Here is a 12,620-nt window from a genome sequence, read left to right on the forward strand (position 1 = left end):
TGACAGATGCTCTCAACAAGAACTTCCGTTATGTATACTAGTAAAGAAAAAAATAGAGAAAGAAGAAAGAAGAAAGAAGAAAGAAGAAAGAAGAAAGAAGAAAAAAGAAAAAAGAAAAAAGGTGTCTAAGTTCACTGGCAGCCTGGCCGTTCAACAGAGGTACTGAGTTCGCTTCGTCTTGTTTCAGGAATATTTCCCTGTCGAAGGAAATGATGGGTATGCTCCAACTGAAGCCTTATGGGCCGTTCAAAACATCAAACATGCCTTGAACAAATCAGCCAAGCAATGCATAATTCTATTGACCAATAGATGAGAGTAACCTTTCAGCGTGCCCAGTATCCGGTGATGCAAGACTCCCAGAATTTTAGCTTTCGGCAATGTCTGAAGTAGAGTATGATTAGCGCTGAAATACAGCAGGAATTGCGTCTTTCGTACTACGCCGGGCACTTGTCGATGGTGGGGTCGGCCCGCGACTCGACTCGATCTTCGGCATCGATTCCCCGCCTCTCTCTCCACATTCTTCCATGACTGCCGACTGAACTCGTACTTGTACTTGATCTTCTCTTCTCGCTCTCCCTCCTGCTCGTGGTCCTGCCTTGTTCATGTTCTCTCCGACCTGCTACCTCTCCGAGAAAGACATCATGGCCACGGCACCGCTGCGAGTCGGCTACGTGCCGGAGCACTTCTCGACCCCAATCTACTTTGCCAAGAAGCACTTTGGCCTCAACGCCGAGCTGATCCCCTTCCCCTCCGGCACGGGCCACATGATCACGGCGCTCCGCGGGGGGGAGATCGACGTCGGCATCGGCCTGACCGAGGGCTGGGTGGCCGGGCTGGGCAAGGAGGACGTCCAGGGCGACGGCGGGTACCGCCTGGTCGGGACATACGTCGAGACGCCGCTTTGTGAGTTTGCGCCAGGCCACCAACCACAAGAATGTCGCCCCCCAATCACTTGCTGACCACGATCCTTTTCACCTTCCGCAGGCTGGGCGATCTCCACGGGTACCGACCGCACCGACATCACCTCCGTCGAATCCCTCAAGGGCGGCAAGATCGGCGTGTCGCGCATCGGCTCCGGCAGCTACGTCATGGGCTTCGTCCTCGCCGACCAGCGAGGCTGGCTCACGCCCGGCCGGGCCCCATACTCCGACACCGTCGTCCTCAACACGTTTGCGAACCTGCGCGGGGCCGTCAACTCGGGCGAGGCCGACTTCTTCATGTGGGAGCACTTCACGTCCAAGAGGTACTACGACTCGGGCGAGATCCGGCGCGTCGGCGAGATCTACACCCCCTGGAGCAGCTGGAAGATCGTCGCGTCGACCGGGCTGACTGGCGGCGGGGAGCTGGACGGCAGGGTCGAGACGCTGCTCGAGAAGCTGGACCAGGGCATCAGGCACTTCAACGAGAACAAGGAGGAGGCGGTCCGGTACATCAGCACCGAGCTGGACTACTCGGCCGAGGACGCGACCGAGTGGCTCAAGACGGTGCGGTTCCCGCAGACGACCAAGGGCGTGAGCGCGTCGACGATCCAGGGCTGCGTGGACGTGCTGCGCAAGGCGGGCGTGCTGTTCGAGGGAAAGGGGATGGAGGCGACGGCGATGATAACGAAGCAGAGGTAGATATCACACAGACAAAAAGCGAAAAAAAGTGTCATCATAAATGTAATATCGCGGGTCATCCTGCTGTCACCGCCAATACTCTCTCTCCCCTTTCACCCAGACTGCCCACCATCCCAGCCGACAACAATAGGCTCCTGCTGTAAGCTGGGGTCCAAATACCAGTTGTCCGTAAAGATATCTGCCAGCCATGGCTCGTTCGAAAAGTTGAGCAGGAACTCGTCTGTTGCGAGAAGGGATGGATCGAAACCAGAAGCATCCATCTCGGCGTCATCTTGTGTCTGTGTCTGCTTGGACGGATCCGGCGGTCTGCTCTCCGCCTGCTCCCCCTTCAACTCGGCCATGAACAAAGCCTTGATAGCTCTCATGAGTGCCGCAGCCTTGGGAAAGATGCCCTTCCTGGGCCCGTCCGCCTCGATCAGGCCAATCTCCCCAGGTATGCTGGCGATCAGGTCGCTGGACTTGTCCATGATGTCAAACAGATCGAGGCGCCTCTCGACCTCGGCTGTGTCCCACCCTGGCTCGTTGAGAGTGGTCAGCTTGAATAGGACGACGAGGCAGTGGGTGAACTGCGCAAAGTTGTCGACGTTGATGCCGGCCCAGTCCACCGTCCTCATCGCCGGCAACACCTGCATCCACTTTTCTACCGCGGACAGCGTTGCCTCTAGGTCCTGGAGACGCTGCATCTGGGCCACGCCGCCGTGGTCCTGTACTCGGGGTCTCCGTAGGACAGACTCGCGAATGGTCAACTCGGTGTTGTGGATGTAGCAGTGGATGATATCTGGCGCAAGCTGATGAGTGAAAGTTGTTGGAACGTGAGCAGACGGTCTGATACTTACTCATTGATCGAACCTCTCGAGGGAGATTCGACTCCAAATCCCCAAGCTGGGCTAGGAGCGCTGACACTAGGATCGGTGATGGGGCACCGTGGCTCTCAACGCCAACGGGCTGGGCGGAAGCATCTGGACCAGTCAATTGGTTGTTGATGAGGAGACATTTCACTTGAAAGACGAGTGCAATATCTAGGTGGGTTTCAGGAGTCTGTGAGAGGGTTCGAAGACACTCATCAAGATAGGTGCTCCATCGCAGAGGCTCCGTCTTCCGATACGCATTCCATGTGCTGTGAGCGGAATTGTTAGCATTCTTGTTGCTTGTGATACCAGGAAGGTTTGAGATATGTGTGTCTGCTTTCCCTTGGCTATCTTGTCTATCTTTCTCTCTTTAACTTTTGAATATAGAGACGAACAAGCGCAAAAGGGACAGGAATGACGAAGCAAGGAAATACAAAAGGAAAGGAGACAGCTTACATCGAAGTGACATGAAACAAGCCAAGAATCGCCCGGCGTTCCTCCATCGTACGAGCACGAGGCTCTGGATCTCCCAAAAGTCGTTTTGTCTTCGCGCCAGCCCTCAGTGAAGCATCATTGTGCAGGTTCAACTCAAGCGCGACGGACACCGCCAGTTGCGCCACAGTACACATGAATGGCCTGTCCTTCTTGAACGTATGTGACCAGGCCGCGAAGCAGATAAGACCGAGGACTAGATCCAAGTCTGCATGGTGTTGCACCACCGCTCTCTGCGATAGAATCTGCCATATTGTGTCCTCCATAGCGAACTGCTGATTCACTGACTTGGTGGTCAAAGCCATGATTACCAGCCACAGAAATGGTCTTTGTTGCTGTAGGTTCGTAGGACGGAGAGTGCGAGGGAGGTGTACGAAGGGGAACATGGGTAGGAATGAAGACCGGAATGTCTCCAGCTGCTGTTGCGCCATGGTGTCTGCGATGGCATAGACTGATACATCGTGCAGGAGAATCGATCGGCCAGATCCATCGCCATCGGATCCGTCTTCTGGCCGCATCAACTGGACGAGGCCGGCACTTTTATCGATGGCAATGTTTGGGGTACGGGCGGTGTACTCGACAAGGGTGTGTGTGGTGGAAGGGGTGTTGTAGTTGTTGCTCGGCGAAGTTTGCAGCTCCTGTGAGTGTCTGGTCTCCGCCTGGGACTTCAACAACGTCACTAGATCATCCAGCTTCTCCTCTAGTCGGCTTGCTGATTGGAGGGGCTGTGACGACGACGGCGGTGGAGGTGGAGGCGGAGTCAACTGTTGCGGCTGGGCTTTGCGCTTCCGCACAGGCACGGCTGGCTCGCAGACCCTCCCGAGGCGATTGCATCTTTCGCACCCCGACCCGTCAGAACGATAGAAGCACTTGCACTTGGCCCTAGAGCAGCCTCCACAGGCTTTCCCGTAGGCTGCGGGCTGGAACGGCGACGCGCGGGACTCCATGGGGTTTAGGTCGGCGGGATAAGCAGCTCCAGCTAGTGTATTGGTGTGATCTGAATGCCGAGACAGATACACACTACGCCGCAGAAAGCAGGGGGAGCCAAGCTTTGAGCCGGTGGATCTTGGTACTGTCTGTATGTGGTCCTTACAGTGGTTTCCGAGGTATTTTGGGGCAGGGAATGGTGATTGCACGAGGCTGATTACGACGGATGTCAGCATCACGAGAAGGAAAACCGGACTTCGATCATGACATGGGCGCGGGGCCGGGGGGATTCGGAAGACCTACGGATTTCTTGGATTCCCAGTGATTCATGGGAATGGTGTCTATCGAAGGCGACATAGGGTCAGCCATAAAAGCCCAAGGAAGTACAAGTAACTTCTGTTAAGAACCCACAGCGGAGCGGGCTTGGCTTTTCTCTCAATCCCGCGGGTTTAGAATACTAGCGTGATTCAAAGGTGCGACACGACATCTGATCCTCGCCTCTGCAAATTGACCATCAACTACCTAAGTATATAACATCCTTGATCCACCTCCTTCTCAGCGCTCTCCTATTCTGGCAGAACCAGCTCAAACCGCAAAGAGGACACACCAACCACTACACGCCTCCCCCGCACAAGCATCATACAGCTACTGCTGCCCATTGTCCAGCACATCCCTAGCAACAAACCGCACATAAACAAACCCAGACATCAGTCATAATGGACCGGCTTTGGTGCATGATCCGGCACACCTTCAACGCCAAGCCCACGATCACCGAGAAGAACCTGCGGGATCTCAAGGACAATGTATGATCCACCACGCATCCGTGGGCCCCAATGCCCTCTGACTGACTCGCTTCTAGGTCTACATTGTGACCGGCTCCAACGCTGGCGTCGGCAAGGAGCTTGCCCAGATCCTCTACTCGCGCAACGCCAAGGTCTACCTCGCCGCCCGCTCCGAGGAAAAGACTCTCAAGGCCATCAATGACATCAAGACCACCGTCCCCAACTCGGAAGGACAGCTGGTCTATCTCCATCTCGACCTGGCAGACCTCGCCACCATCAAGCCTTCCGCCGAGGAGTTCCTCCGCAAGGAGAAGAGGCTCAACGTTCTCTTCAACAACGCCGGTGTCGGTTTCCCCGCAGCCGGCTCCAAGACCAAGCAGGGTCTTGAGCTGCAGCTCGGGGTGAACTGCGTCGGCCCCTTCCTGTTCACCAAGCTGCTGACGCCCATCCTCGCCGAGACGGCCAAGACCGAGCCCGAGGGCGCCACCCGCGTCGTCTGGGTCTCTTCCTCGGCCGTCTTCGGCGTCAGCCCTGTGGGCCTCACCGAGAACCTCGACTACCACAGGGACAGGTCCTCCTCGGAAAAGTACCTCATCAGCAAGATCGGCAACTTCTGGCATTCGTCCGAGTACGCCAAGCGCCAGAGGGCCAACGGCATCGTGTCGGTGTCGCTGAACCCGGGCAACCTCAGGTCGGAGCTCTGGCGCACGCAGGGCGCGTTCGCGTCGTGGTTCCTCAACACCTTCATCCTGCACCCGACCATCTTTGGCGCGTACACGGAGCTCTACGCTGGGTTCTCCCCTGACATCTCGATGGCGAACACCGGATCTTTCCGTAAGTCGCATGCCTGAAGTATCTTTCTCTTTGCAAGATGAAGACTAATCAATCTCATTTCCAGTTGCTCCATGGGGAAGACTCAGCAACGTCACGAAAGACCTGACCAAGAGCATAACACCCCAATCTCAGGGTGGCACCGGCGCTTCCGAGAAGTTCTGGGATTGGACCGAAGGACAGATCAAACCCTACCAGTGATATCCTTCCCAGGGCTCCTACTACTAGGGGCTGACAATTGTCTGTTTCGCCATGTTTTTCGCCATGTTCTCCACAACAACACAACAAGAAGGCATTTGGTCAATTTTGGCATCGGCTGGGCGTTATTCGTGATATCTGCAATATATAGATTTGGCTTTTCCTATTTTCTCATTCACTATAGACATTCATAATACTAGTATCCCATTTCTTGGTTACTGAATGGTCGTGAGGTAAAAAGAGTACTCTGTGCAACAAAGCCTGCTCTTGATCTTGCTTTTAGACTTGCATCTTTCAGTACTAAATGGTGTCCAGGCTGATAGGCCTCATGGGTCCTAGCCACAAAGCATCAAGAGTCTTTGCTCATGCCATTCATGTCCCTTGATGTCCTGATGTACACTACAATGGTCGGCCTAGCATGGTCCGTATCGGGTCTGGCTTGATCCACTTTCGCCCCTGAAGCCTATGGTGAGGCTAGGCAGCCAGCGACTGCCTGCCATGGACGCAAGATTCCGAACCCAACTAGATCATGACACTGAAGTATAAACTGCCTCAATGCGTCTCGACGACGAAGCTCGATGCGACTGCTTCAGAGCATGGTCACTGGCCTAAGAGCAAGAATTGCCGCAACTAAACGCCCCGCCTTCCACAGACCAGCCCCACTGGTCTCCCACTGGTGCTTCAGCCGCACTTGGCCTCGGGCTCTTCTTCCTCAGCTCCCTCGTTGCATGCTTCTCCCACTCTCAGCAAAAGCAAAACGAGCATCCGTTGACAATATGGCCCAGTCCAATCGCTATCCCGGGCACCAGTTGGATCTGCGCTATGTGCCGGACCACCGAGTTGCGCAGTACCCCATCGGCGCCCACCAGTCTTGCCCGGGCGCGTCCTCGGATGTTCTGCAGGTCCGGGAGGTGTTCATGATGCTCCTCATGGATAGACTGACGGATAAGCCGGGCTGGGAGAAGAAGGTATTCGACGACGAAATCACTGCCAAGTGGCGGAAAGAGGCCGAGGAAATGGACCAGGGCCCCTGGTATCGCGAGGTCACCGAAGGCAAGGACATGGACAGGATACACCAGCCGGGGTTTCCGATTATCAACTCCGGGGTGTTTGACTACGTCTGTTTACACCTGTCTGTGTATTGGCCACCTGAGATCGGTTGCACTAACAAGATCCTGGACAGTGCCTCGAGGAACTCAAGAGGAAGGCCAAGTACTTTGAGAAGACGTGTCTCATCCCAACCCTGGACTCGGCTGGCAACAGCATCGTCAAATCCGATACTCTTCTTTCTGATGCTCTGAAGTCTGAGCTGAGAGCTTCGTTCGATAAGCTCCGTGCTGATCAAGCTTCCAATGTGGACTGGCACCCGCGAAGCAACGACCAAGTGCAGGATCTCGTCCATCCATCCATGTACCCCTTTGTGTACGGTGCGTGTCTGAATTGATCTGCTGAGATATGCTCCAAGCATGCAAGAACTGACGTGCTGCCATAGGTCGCTCGCCGTTCATCGAACAGGAAGTTGTCGGCGTATCGGATGCGGTCCAGAAGTGGTCTGGTAAATCAGGGGTTGTGATCCCCAAGGCGGCTGAGAAAAAGGCTTCAACACGTTGGCGATGGGCTCGTAGTGTCGACGAGCTTCCTCGGGAGCTTTGGTCTACCAACTATCAGTGGCTCCCTGCTAATCTCGCTTTCCAGAGCGATGGCTCCGTCAAATCCACTAGCTACATCAACAACCTTCACCCAGACAAGTATCCCAGCATCTACAGGGCCATCGAAAGGCTCATCGATACGGCAATCCCGGCTTGGGAGCAATGCCTTCGCAAGCAACGCGATTACGTCGACGTTGCCCCAGTGGGAATTGTGAAACCTCGCTTTGACAGGCCTGGCTATGTCGCGTAAGTTAACTCGTTTTGATGGGGCACAGGCCAAAGTTGAGTTTCTTATTTCGATGTTCCCAGGGACGACATGGACGAGCTATGGGAGGAGTTTGACGAGGCGAAGTATAACGCGCTTCACAAGCTTGACCGATACCAACTATCTGATTCTGAGAAAGAGGACATGGAGTATGACATTCAGCAAGAGCTAGATGAAGGAGACTTGGACACTGCATCGCTCACGCCGGAAGCAAAACTGCAAGCGGCTCGCGAGAAGGTCACCAAGGAACACATATGGCGCAATATGCGAGACCCAGACTTCCCGATGCCAGACAAGGCCCCCGATGATATCAGCTACAAGCCCCATCACACCTTGCGCGACTCGTTCAAATCTAGCGGCCTGCAAGTCATCGTCAAGATGGCAACCATCGAGCTTACCCCAGAAAAGCCCGAGTTTCCCCAGGGCGGCTGGCATGTATGTTTTCCAGCCCTTCCTAGGACTCTAGCAAGGACCTAACCCTTTTCCCAGATCGAGGGCCAGATGAACGAACGGATCTGCGCGACGGCTCTCTACTACCTGGACAGCGAGAACGTCACGCCTAGCCACCTTTCGTTCCGCATATCCACCGCGCCCGACGCGAACCAGGACTTTGACTACGGCCAGGACTCGTATAACTACCTCGAGCAGATTTACGGGACCGACTTTACCGACAGTGGTGCCTGCCTTCAGAACTACGGCAGCGTGGAAACCCGCGAGGGCCGGCTCCTCGCGTTTCCCAACACCTTGTACGTAGCACGCCGTGCTTTGTGCATCTTAACGTTTAACGTGTTTCTGCTGACATGTCCACTTTCAGCCAACATCGGGTCTCCTCATTCAAGCTTCAGGATCCGACGAAGCCGGGCCACAGGCGCTTCATAGCTCTCTGGCTCGTCGATCCCCACGTGCGCATCATCTCGACTGCCAACGTCCCGCCGCAGCAGCTCAACTGGTGGGTTGAGGCCACCTTTGGCGCCGGCGAGAAGCCGAAACGAGGCACTGTGCCGCCAGAGGTCTTCCAGATGCTCCAGGAGAGCGGCGTGGCTGACGTCTACCCCGACGACAAATCCACCAACGCCAACAGACTGCCGGCCGAGGTCATGGATATGGTCCGCAAGGAAGGGGTCGTGCCGCCTAGCTTGATGACGGTCGAGGAGGCGCGGGAGCACCGGCTGGCGCTGATGGCGGAGCGGAGCAGATTCCACGAAGACTCGGAGCAGATGTTCCAGTCAAACAGCTATTCGTTCTGTGAACACTAGTCTTGCGGACTTGATTTGCTTGACTCTTGCTCGGCGGCGCTCGATAGATAGGCCTAGTTGCGAAACCTGTGTGTCGCGAAAAGCATTCTCTGGGTCATTAAGCATGTGATCTGTTTCAAAGGCGGCTAGTCACGATCTTGTGCCGAGTCTTTCGCGTCCGGACCTCACATTTACAGCACGGAGTACGTAATTGAGGAGCGGGGTTGACACCGGCGTTGACGGTGTTGACGGAGGTGGTCTAATTATCACCTATTAATACGCCACTAGCTGCCTTTCCCACACACTACCTACCTAGTATCAAAAGCAATCAAACTCAGGATTCTTGCAACAATGCCTACCAAGAGCAACTACACCCAGGGGTACTCAGCAGCCACCGTGGCCAGTCATGCAGCGCGGACCATCCATTCAGATGCAGCGTTCCTGCTACCCCACATCAAGCCCACCGACCGCATCCTCGACGTCGGATGCGGGCCTGGGACCATCACAGCGGGCCTCGCCGGCCTCGTGCCCCAGGGCTCCGTCTTCGCAATCGACATATCGGACGAGGTGCTCGCCCTCGCGAGGAGCCACCTGGCCGGCCTCGACCCGCCGCCCGCCAACGTCACCCTCCAGCAGGCGGACCTGCTGGCGGGGCTCGCCTTCCCGGACGGCGCCTTCGACGTCGTCTTCGCCTCCCAGCTGTTCCCGCACCTGCCGTCGGCGCGCATGCGCCGCGCCGCCCTGGCGGAGATGCGCCGCGTGCTGCGCCCGGGGGGCGTGCTGGCCACGCGCGACGCTGCGGAGCTGCACTTCTACCCGCGCGCGCGCAACCCGGACGCGCTACTCACGCGGTACGGCGACCGGGCCCGCGCGCACGGCGGCGACGGCGACGAGAGCATGCTCCCGTTCCCCGGCGGGGACATGCCCGCGCTGTACGCCGAGGTTGGGTTCGACGCCGCGGGCGACAGGGTGAAACCCAGCGCCGGGATGACGGTGTACGCCGGCCGGGAGCAGCGCGAGTGGATCGCGGCTACGTCGCTGGCCAAGCTCGCGCCCGGAGACCCCTACAGGGACAGCTGGACGGCGGCAGGCATCACGGATGAGGAGATTGAGAAGGTCAGGGAGGCGTTCAAGGCGTGGGGTGAGGACCCGGGTGCTTGGTACGTCGCCGTGCAGGCGGAGGTCTTGGGGTGGAAGTAGACACAACTTGTATTTCCATTATGATATTCAAAGAAGCTATTTAAGAGGAAGTGCAACTTTTGGTATGCTTGTTTCCGATGAAAGATCGATTGAAGGGCAAGACAAAGGGAATGAAATTTGATAAGAAAGCACGGCCTGCTGTCATCCAGGCCCATTGATTCTAGTTTCAAAGTCCTCATGCTACTACCCGTGAACTCGCCGATTATCCCGCCTCAGTGTTGTTGCCAGCAGCAAAGTTACCCTTGGGAAGATTGTTCAGCTCGTCCTCCTTCTTGTCCAGGCCCCGAAACTGGAGATAAAAGCAGGCTCCTCCAATAGCGGCCAGGATCGCCACCACACTATAATTCCACACCAGCAGAGGATCCTGGGAAGACTTGTCAGTCAGGAACAGGTGAGAGGCGAGGTGGGCGGAAAAGCCAAGACTTACGGCAGAAAGCGAAACAAGAGCGAACCCGATCGCCGACGCGATGGCATTCATGAACAACGCGATGGACTGCACCATGGACCGCATGTTGGACGGCGCCTTCGAGTAGGCGTACTCGAGACTAGTGATGAGCGTAAAGACCTCGGAAAGGCCAATGAGAACGTACGAGCCCGACTGCGCCCACACGGTAATGGGTGCGGGAGGGCAGCGCTCTCCATCCGGGAGATCGCCCGAGGCGTAATAACCGCAGGGACTCTTCTTGTAGATGTAGTACTGCACGACAGCAGACCAGACCATGGCGCAGGCTGCGACAAAGTATCCCGTGGCGATGCGTTTGATCGGGGTGAACCTGATGCGCATCTTGCGGAGGAAGGGATAGAATAGCAGGTCAATGGCTGGGATGAGGAACACCAGGGTGAGAGGGTTCAGGTTGGTGAGAATGTCGTTGGGGATTCCGTTGAGTTGCATCACTGCTGCTTGTGATATCAAGTTGTTTGTCACTGTTTGCATTGTCAGTACGTACCATCCATTATTGTCACAACGGCAGGCAGGCTTACTCTGATTGTAACAGATCCAGAACAGGGGATACCATAGAAACACGGCGCAGGCGTGAAAGCCGCGACGGACTTCCTCAACCCAGTTGTCGTCAAATGTCATCCAGGGTGGGCGCAGGCCGGGTGGGAAGCGCGATGGCTTCACGTTCTCCCAGAACGTCCCGTCATGCAGCCTCTTGTACGTCGTCACCGGGTTCAGAGACCATCGAGTCCGGTTGGCCATGAAAAACAGCTTTGTTGCTTTGCCAAGGACGGATCCGGATGGAGGTTCGCGATGATACCGCTTTCTCCCCCACCACATGACAGCAGGGCAGAAGGAAAGCAGGATCGTCGGGAGGAGGAACGAGAGCCAGAAGCCGACGTAGTACTCTGCATACACCATGCCAAGCTGGCCAAAGATCGCACCAAGATTGATGAACTATAACACGGTCAGTGGCGTGCAAAGTCACAGATGGAGATAATAAGGAGCTAAATCACCAGATAGAAGTAGTTGTACACTCTCGAGGCGGTCACTGCGGGATCAACGATCACTCTCTCGCCCGTCGGGAGAGTCCGCACTCGCATCCGATCGGCTGGCAGCTGTTCAATGATAAGGGGGTTGACGTTCGGTTTGAAACCACCAGTTCCGATGCCCATGGCGATGATGCCAATGATAAATGCGCCCATGGAGGCTTCAGGCTTCTTCAACACGGGTGGCATCGCGGACGTGAACAGCACGGCATGGCCAAAGATGTCGATGGCCAACGCCCAGGCAATCGTTTTGTATCGGCCGAGGCGGGAGTCGGCAATCCAGGCACCGAATAGCGGCATGGTATATCCCCAGAAGGAATTGAACGTCGTCAGCCCGGTCGAAGCACGCTGGCCAAATCCCATTGCGCCGGGTTGCCCCGAACCGCCCGAGGACCCCGTGGTGGAGCCCTTCGGCATGGGCCACTGGATGAAGTTGGTGAAGACGGCAATGGTGCCATAGTAGGAGAAGCGCTCGCAGAGTTCGACAAAGGCAATCGTGTAGATGCTCCAGGGAATACGGTCTGCGACACGGCGGAGTGAGTGGAGCTCTTCCTCGGTGGGCAGGGCATGGCCATGATGATACACGACCGACCCCTGCTCCTTGGAGGAGGCGTCTTCCTTCTCGTTGCCAGCCTCAACGGCTGCTTCTTCAACCTTGATGTCGGACGCGGCTCCCCGCATTTGTTGCTGTCCGATGAGCACATTCTCAATGTCTGCCATGATGCAGGTCTTGGCAGTCGACGAGACACTGCTGCACTTGATCAAAGCTTGAGGGGTGCCAACCTCATTGGGAGGGTTGAACAAAAGAAATAGGAGTGGCAGGTCGCAAACTACGGAGGAAGAATTGGGGAGTCCGGTCCAATATACTGACCCCTTATCTTTCGACTACGCACATCCATCCATTATTCGCATCCTACGGTACTCGAAGCAAGGCCGGGTCTTAGATGATACGATTAACATGCTCATCACTATGAGGCCATTACAACAAGAGCCACAACTTGGACAACAATGTATCGAGCAGCTGCACCACTGGGATCACAATAAACCAGTAAATATCTTCAGATAAGCATAGCATATGTCTCAAGA

At 56.0% G+C, this 12,620-nt stretch overlaps 6 protein-coding genes across 6 annotated transcripts; 4 read left to right on the forward strand and 2 right to left on the reverse strand.

Moving 5' to 3' along the window:
- Positions 1 to 641: 641 nt before the first annotated feature.
- E0L32_009930 (uncharacterized protein) lies at positions 642 to 1,619 on the forward strand (the record flags this gene model as incomplete). The annotated part of the gene is made up of 2 exons (XM_031144946.1): positions 642 to 903; positions 985 to 1,619. 2 exons carry the CDS (start codon positions 642 to 644, stop codon positions 1,617 to 1,619), a joined length of 897 nt encoding a protein of 298 aa, XP_030990302.1.
- A 92-nt stretch (positions 1,620 to 1,711) lies between these two features.
- E0L32_009931 (uncharacterized protein) lies at positions 1,712 to 3,906 on the reverse strand (the record flags this gene model as incomplete). Its single annotated transcript, XM_031144947.1, has 3 exons — positions 1,712 to 2,397; positions 2,456 to 2,736; positions 2,924 to 3,906. 3 exons carry the CDS (start codon positions 3,904 to 3,906, stop codon positions 1,712 to 1,714), a joined length of 1,950 nt encoding a protein of 649 aa, XP_030990303.1.
- Positions 3,907 to 4,602: 696 nt separating this feature from the next.
- Positions 4,603 to 5,700, forward strand: E0L32_009932 (uncharacterized protein; the record flags this gene model as incomplete). The annotated part of the gene is made up of 3 exons (XM_031144948.1): positions 4,603 to 4,689; positions 4,746 to 5,502; positions 5,567 to 5,700. The coding sequence occupies 3 exons, from the start codon at positions 4,603 to 4,605 to the stop codon at positions 5,698 to 5,700; spliced, it is 978 nt and encodes a 325-aa protein (XP_030990304.1).
- A 773-nt stretch (positions 5,701 to 6,473) lies between these two features.
- E0L32_009933 (uncharacterized protein) lies at positions 6,474 to 8,867 on the forward strand (the record flags this gene model as incomplete). Its single annotated transcript, XM_031144949.1, has 6 exons — positions 6,474 to 6,815; positions 6,881 to 7,124; positions 7,190 to 7,592; positions 7,656 to 8,046; positions 8,101 to 8,357; positions 8,426 to 8,867. The coding sequence occupies 6 exons, from the start codon at positions 6,474 to 6,476 to the stop codon at positions 8,865 to 8,867; spliced, it is 2,079 nt and encodes a 692-aa protein (XP_030990305.1).
- A 330-nt stretch (positions 8,868 to 9,197) lies between these two features.
- Positions 9,198 to 10,046, forward strand: E0L32_009934 (uncharacterized protein; the record flags this gene model as incomplete). The annotated part of the gene is made up of 1 exon (XM_031144950.1): positions 9,198 to 10,046. The coding sequence occupies one exon, from the start codon at positions 9,198 to 9,200 to the stop codon at positions 10,044 to 10,046; it is 849 nt and encodes a 282-aa protein (XP_030990306.1).
- A 202-nt stretch (positions 10,047 to 10,248) lies between these two features.
- Positions 10,249 to 12,254, reverse strand: E0L32_009935 (uncharacterized protein; the record flags this gene model as incomplete). Its single annotated transcript, XM_031144952.1, has 3 exons — positions 10,249 to 10,970; positions 11,028 to 11,442; positions 11,502 to 12,254. 3 exons carry the CDS (start codon positions 12,252 to 12,254, stop codon positions 10,249 to 10,251), a joined length of 1,890 nt encoding a protein of 629 aa, XP_030990307.1.
- Positions 12,255 to 12,620: the final 366 nt, after the last annotated feature.

This window comes from Thyridium curvatum (genome assembly GCF_004353045.1).
Source record: "Thyridium curvatum strain D216 chromosome Unknown NODE_76_length_201104_cov_79.467521, whole genome shotgun sequence".
NCBI lineage: Eukaryota > Fungi > Ascomycota > Sordariomycetes > Thyridiales > Thyridiaceae > Thyridium > Thyridium curvatum.